At 40.4% G+C, this 6,812-nt stretch overlaps 1 protein-coding gene across 2 annotated transcripts in view; it reads left to right on the top strand.

Annotated features, from left to right (window-relative positions):
• Nucleotides 1–318: 318 nt before the first annotated feature.
• Nucleotides 319–6,812, top strand: part of adgrg6 (adhesion G protein-coupled receptor G6) — a 99,126-nt gene continuing 92,632 nt past the window's right edge. Inside the window, exon 1 of one of the 2 annotated variants that reach the window (XM_036130457.1) lies at nt 319–427. In XM_036130457.1, coding sequence (XP_035986350.1) covers nt 426–427 — 2 coding nt within the window. In that variant the 5' untranslated portion in view covers nt 319–425. The remainder of the gene's footprint in view (nt 428–6,812) is intronic. The other variant, XM_036130458.1, reaches the window with a different exon arrangement.

Raw genomic sequence — 6,812 nt, 5'->3', positions numbered from 1 at the left:
TTAATGAAGAAGTTTAGTAAACAGTGGAGCCTTGTTAGGATGAGACATAAAAAGCTGAAGAAGATTTTTTTTTTGTTCTTTTGTCCCATAATATGTAAAAAGCCTGAGTGTGATCTGTGACCCCGCCCACGCCGGTGAGCCCGGGCCGCAGAAGCGAGCGCACCAACCCCTACCCTTCCTCCCCTTCCTCCCCTTCCTCCTCCTCCTCCTCCCCGCCCTCTCCTCAAACTCCGCAGACTTTGTGCGCCTCAGCGGAGACGCGTCTGGCTTCTGGCCGCTTCGGAGTCTTTGGGAATTTTAACAGCGAGGAAAAGTGAAGCAGCAGCAGCAGCAGCAGCAGCAGCAGCAGCAGCGGTATTTTCCTGGGAGTTTGCAGAGAGGGAGAATGATTGTGCGGAGGGACGAGCCGCCGCTGCACTGACAACATGTGAGTGAAACTTTAAATGTGTCTGAGTCTGGAGATGCTGCTGCAGCCTGGAGGTCCTGGTCCTCCTGTAAACCCGCCGCTGGCCGCTCCTTCTGCTCCTGGTCCGCTGCAGACATCTCAGCTCCTCATGATGCTGCAGTCTGACTTTTACAGGAGAAACTCTCCTTTTCTCTGGTTAAAAAAACTAAAACTGGGGTAAAAAGTTTTCCAGGTTTCTAATCTGAGGCAGGAGAAAAAGGCCCAAAGCTGCCTTCATTCACAGCCTTTAGTTCCCTGATTGGGTTCATAAATAGAAAATTAAGAACCAACCTGGTACTTTTATGTGTTTTTATGATATTTTTCTCTAAACTTTGACGGCTTTGATGCAAACGGAGCAAGTTGTGTGTTTTACTTTGAGCTGAAGTAGTTTCCAGGTCTTGTTATTTTTATTTTTAAGGCTTTTTTTTACGCCTTTTGAACTAAAAGGAGGAATCTGCGTCCCCTCGGGATTTTCATGCCTCTGACCTCTATTCAAAGATCTGATTTCTGCTTTAACTTTTATTCCCTGAGGGTAAAATCCCCCTCGACAAGCTGAGTTTTGTTGTTTTTTCCCAGTTATTAAATCTATTTTTCCGTCTACTGTAAATCTGCCGTCTGTCATGTTTGAGGTGGAAAGCAACTTTTTTTCCAATGCATTTTAAACAAGTTTTGAACTAAAAGAGAAAACTGACCAGAAAAGAGTTGTTGTTAATTTCTTTATTCCCCCAGGCTCAGATACAACCCCCCCCCCCATCTTTTTGTGCCACTGGGCCCTCTGAGGCCACCGTGGTGATAAAAGTCGCAGATTCAGCTAAAAACTGAACAAAACTCTGAATCTGAGAGAACTCAGTTCCTCTTGTCCATATTTTACTGACTTAATTGTCTTTTCAGTCATTAATTGTAAAGTAAATAACAGAAATAATCCCACCTGGAGCTGCGTTTACGTTTTAACCTTAGATCTAATGATGTTTGGTGAGTTGTCATGTTGCATAAAACCTAAAAAAAAACACTTAAAAGATACATTTAGACTCCCTGACACTGAAAGGCTAAATGTTTTCTTATTTAAACACAAACTAGAGAGCAGAAAGTAGAAAAATCAACGTTTTCTGATCAACTGAATGTTTAACTAAAGGAGCCTCAGTCTCTCCTTCTGTTGCTTATTTCAACTTAAATTAAACAATTTGGCGTTTTCCCACCCAGATTTGTTAAAAATACAAGAAAAAAATCTAAACTAGCATTTAAAGTGGATAAAATATTTACACGGAGGGTAAAGAAAAGAAAGAAAACGATGGTCCAGACCCAGAGAGCATTAACGGTGGTCTAGTTTATCGGGTTTTTATGGGACAGAACCACACAGAGCGACGCAGGAATATACGACGTTCGTGGTTTTTAAAATGCCAACATTAAATAAAGAACATCTTCGCAGAGATTCCCTCACTGCGGACTTTGACTAGGCCATTCTAGCAGGTGAATCTTTGGCTGGTTGTCCTGCTGGAAGCTCTTCTGCAGCCTCTAAGGTTCTCCTGCCGTTCTCTAAAGAACCTCTGAGACCAGAAACAGAACATCTGGATTCCTACTGAGCTTGAACTACACACGACTGGGCTCTGAGTTCTGACCCGCACTGCAAAAAGGGAACTAAAAGTAGGTGAAATCATCTTGAAATAAGTGTATTTTTTTATTGATTTGAGCTGGTAAATCAGATTATTGGTCAATGGAATAAGATTTTTGCACTTTAAAATAAGAACATTTCATCTCCATCATCTTATTTTAAGTGCAGGATGTCTAATTATCGTATTTTAGGGGTAGAAATTCTCATTCCATTGGCAAATAATCTTATTTATCTGCTCAAACCAAGGAAAAATATACATATTTTAAGAAAATTTTACTTACTTTTAGTTCCCTTTTTGCAGTGCGTTGACTTCTGAAGGACTTTTTATTTCCATTAAAGAGGATGAACACATTTTAGGACCCTGTGGGTTTTTATTTGTGAAAGCTTCTGCCTTGTGTTCGTCCAGCACATAAAGTCCAGATTAAATCCGGAGCGGTTTCTGGTTATAATGGAAATCTGGGAAAATGTTCAGCGATGGTTTTCAAGGTAATGTGATCAGTTTAAACATAAATGTCCAGTATCATGCCTGAATAAAACAACACCTCTCTGTCTTCCTGTGTTTGGAAATCTAAGAATAAAGAGCCTCAGGTCGCTTCTCAGAGCTCAGCTGTTTATCCTACAAATATTTTGGGTTCTTCTGGACCGGGACCGTGTTTTAAAACCGGCTTCTTCAAAACTCCAAATCCAAGAACCGTCCAGATTTCAGCTCATAAACTCCTGGAAAGTCCTGGATGTTCCTTGAAAGTTCTTGTCTTTCCCCGACCTTCTCTGATGGTGGGCGACAGCTTCAGCTTTATTCTGTCAGAGTCTCAGAAGAAAGCCGGTTCTGTCGGGTCACGTTCTTCTACTCCTCTTTTCTGAGGCTGGAACAATGACGAAGCTGAAGGTCTTGTTCCATCTGGGACAGACAAGAACTTTCCAGGAGTCTATGAGTAGAAATATGATCCATAAGTTCAATACACACACAACAGAACAGGAAACGGTTCTGGGATTTGGAGTTTTACAGAAGTCCGTTTTAAAGCCACGCTCAACACGGTTCCGGTCCAGAAGAACCCAAAATATTTGTAGGATAAACAGCTGAGCTCCGAGAAGCGACCTGAGGCTCTTTATTCCTAGATTTCCAAACACGGAAAGACAGAAAAACCAACAACACTGCAAAAACTGAACTAAAAATAAGCAAGATTTTCTTAAAATCAGTGTGTTTTTTCCTTGATTTGAGCAGGTAAATAAGATTATCTGCCAATGGAATGAGATTTTTGCACCTAAAATAGGAACAACTCATCTCCGTCATCTTATTTCAAGTGTAATTTATCTAATTATCTTATTTTAGGGGTCAAAATACTCATTCCATTGGCAGATCATCTTATTTACCTGCTCAAATCAAGGACAAATACATACTTTTCAAGAAAATTTCATTTATTTTTAGTTCTCTTTTTGTAGTGAACAAACCTTCACATGACGGCTTTTAGAAGAAGTTGGACAGCGTTAAGGATTTCATCCCATAAATCCACAACATGGTTGGGCCGAGGCTCTCGTAGATCAACCAGCTGCAGACTTCCTTCTGCCTCACGTTTGACCCGCTTTCTGCACTGCAAAAACGGACTTAAAAATAAGTAAAATGTTCTTAAAATGTGTGTTTTTGTCCTTGATTTGAGCAGGTAAATAAGATTATCTGCCAATAGAATGAGTATTTTGATCCCTAAAATAAGATAATTAGACATCCTGCACTTGAAATAAGATGAGGAAGATGGATTGTTCCCATTTTAAGTGCAAACATGTTATTCCATTAGCAGATAATCTTATTTACTCACTCAAATCAAGGACAGATATACTCATTATAAGAAAATTGTACTTATTTTTAGTTCCATTTTTGCTGAACCATCATGCTGCCGCTACCGTGCTTAACAGCTGATTACAGTCAACGCCTCCTCCCAGCATGCACTCTGCTGCTGCGTTCACCTGCAGGTTTGGGACAGATGCGAGCCGTATCCGTCTTTTTCATACGTGGTAATAACTCGTGTGCATCTAGGATGTTTCTCAGAGCGGCCGCAGTCTTAGCCGGCATGTTGCTTTTTTTTACATCTGCCGTTTACGTCACTGTACTGGACATCGGTTTGCAGTCCAGAACCGTATAAAAATAAGTAAAATTTTCTTGAAATGAATGTATTTGCCCTTGATTTGAGCAAGTAAATAAGATTATTTGCCAATGGAATTAGTATTTTTACCCCTAAAATAAGATAATTAGATAATTAGACATCCTGCACTTGAAATACGATGACGGACATTAATTGTTACTATTTTAACTGCAAAAATCTTATTCTATTGGCAAATAGTCATATTTACCTGCTCAAATCAAGGAAAAATTGTTTTTAGGTCTATTTTTGCAGTAGCATGAACCCTGGGAAATAAAATCCGATTGCTGCTGAAACTCGGAACAGGGCAGTGTGAGCACAGCCGTTTGTCTCCGCTGTGCATAAAACCGTCTCCACCCAGAAGACGCTGCGCTGGTCCAGGTGGTTCTGCTGCAGGTTTGGGCCCAGGTTGAAGCTGTGGGTCCTGGAGCCGCAGCTTCTGTCCTCACTGCAAAAAGGGAACTAAAAGTAGGTAAAATCCTCTTGAAATTAGTCTGTTTTTCATTGATTTGAGCAGGTACACTGCAAAAAGGGAACTAAAAGTAGGTAAAATCCTCTTGAAATTAGTGTATTTTTCTTTGATTCAAGCTGGTAAATCATTCTATCTGCCAATGGAATAAGATTTTTGTACTTAAAATAAGAACAATTCATCTCTATCATCTTATTTCAAGTGCAGGATATCTAATTATCCTATTTTAGGGGTGGAAATTCTCGTTCCATTGGCAAATAGTCTTATTTAGCTGCTCAAATCGAAGAAAAATATAAAAATTTTAAGAAAATTTTACTTACTTTTAGTTCCCCTTTTGCAGTGTATCTAAGACTATTTGCCAATGGGATTAGTAGTTCTACCCCTAAAATAAGATAATTAGATATTCTGCACTTGAAAAAATGATGATGGAGATGAATTGCTCCTACATTAAGTGCAAAAATCTTATTCTATTGGCAAATAATCTTATTTACCTGCTCAAATCAAGAAGAAATGCACTAACTTCAAGAAAAATGTACTTAATTTTAGTTCTGTTTTTGCAGTGCTGGTCTCTAGAGAGAAGCGGGTTTGGACTCAATTCTCTATGCGTCTCAAACGTTTCTGTTCATCTGAGGAGGACCATGTGGGTTTCCTGCCAGAACTTAGCAGAACCTGAGCAACTTCAGTACAACCGTGGGGAATGTGGTTTGAAAAGGACTTTTTTTTTTCAGCTGTTTCCCTGAAGCTACAAATGGTTTTGTAAAGTTGCTGCAGGTATGTTGGCAGAGTTCCACTTTCTTTAGTTCTTCTTATCAAAGGAGGCGTTGTTTAAGGAGGAACCCGCCGCTGCCAGCTGTTACACAACCTGTGGAGGCGATACGGCCTGCAGAGCCCTCCTCACTGACCGCTGTTAAAGGAGGCGCATGGTGAATAACTATCTGCTGACAGGACAGGAGGGGACTTACCTGCTCCAGGTGTGCCGGGAGACGCGGCTGATCCGTTACTGGAAGACGGAGCGGCTGCGGCCAGGAATGCGCTTTAATTAAAGTGTCCGCTGGGTTTGATCCCGCTGACATTCAGAGCAGAAGAAGAAGGTGTTTCACCTGGAAGTCTGCAGCCACATATCAACACGTTAAATCAGCTTCAGCACAGAGAGAAGAAGCTTCAGCACAGAGAGAAGAAGCTTCAGCACAGAGAGAAGAAGCTTCAGCACACAGAGAAGAAGCTTCAGCACAGAGAGAAGAAGCTGCTCCGTGGTGTTAAATGGACTTTGTTCCAGTAAAGACTGGCTGCTGTGTTTGGATGCAGAGATCTCTGCAGTTTTCATTAGATCTGGATTTCTCTCAGGTTTTGTGTTTTTTTCTCTAATCTGCTGAGCAGCTCTAGCTTCTTCTTCTGTTTGCTGGTAAAGAGATGATGATGGATCGATGAACGATGGTTGGGCCTTCAGTTAAACGGAGAAGAGAAGAACGACTGAATGAATGATTGAACTGACAGATGAATGAATGAATGAATGAATGAGTGAGGGATCAATGCATTAATAGATGGATGGACCCATAGATACAAGTGGATCAAACAATAGATGGATGGTTGATTGGATCATTGATGGATGGATGAATAATGGAGGGATGGATGGATGGATTGGGAGAGAAGAGAGAGATATAGAGAAGAGATAGAAGATAGAGAGACGAGAGAGGAGAGATAGAGAGATCCGATATAATCTATGAGACGCTATCTCTAGATAAGAGATCTCTCTGCTCTCTGCTCTCTCTCTCGCTCTCTCTCCTCTCTCGCTCTCTCTCCTCCTACTCTCTTCTCTAGAGAGAGAGAGAGAGAGAGAGAGAGAGAGAGAGAATAATTATTACATTAGACATTGGATTGGGTAATAAAAACTCTAATCATATTTTGGGAGCACACTGCAAACACAGGACTAAAAATAAGTCAAATTTTCTTGAAATTAATGTATTTCTCCTTGATTTGAGCAGGTAAATAAGATTATCTGCCAATGGAATGAGTAGTTTTACTCCTAAAATAAGATATTTAGATAAAATGCACTTGAAATAAGATGATGGAAATGAGTTGTTCCTATTTTAAGTGCAAATATACTCTTTCCATAGGCAAATAAATGTATATACCTGCTCAAATTAAAGAAAAATACTC

This window comes from Fundulus heteroclitus, unplaced genomic scaffold, assembly GCF_011125445.2.
Source record: "Fundulus heteroclitus isolate FHET01 unplaced genomic scaffold, MU-UCD_Fhet_4.1 scaffold_36, whole genome shotgun sequence".
Classification (NCBI taxonomy): Eukaryota; Metazoa; Chordata; class Actinopteri; order Cyprinodontiformes; family Fundulidae; genus Fundulus; species Fundulus heteroclitus.
This window is presented reverse-complemented; position numbering and strand designations above follow the sequence as displayed.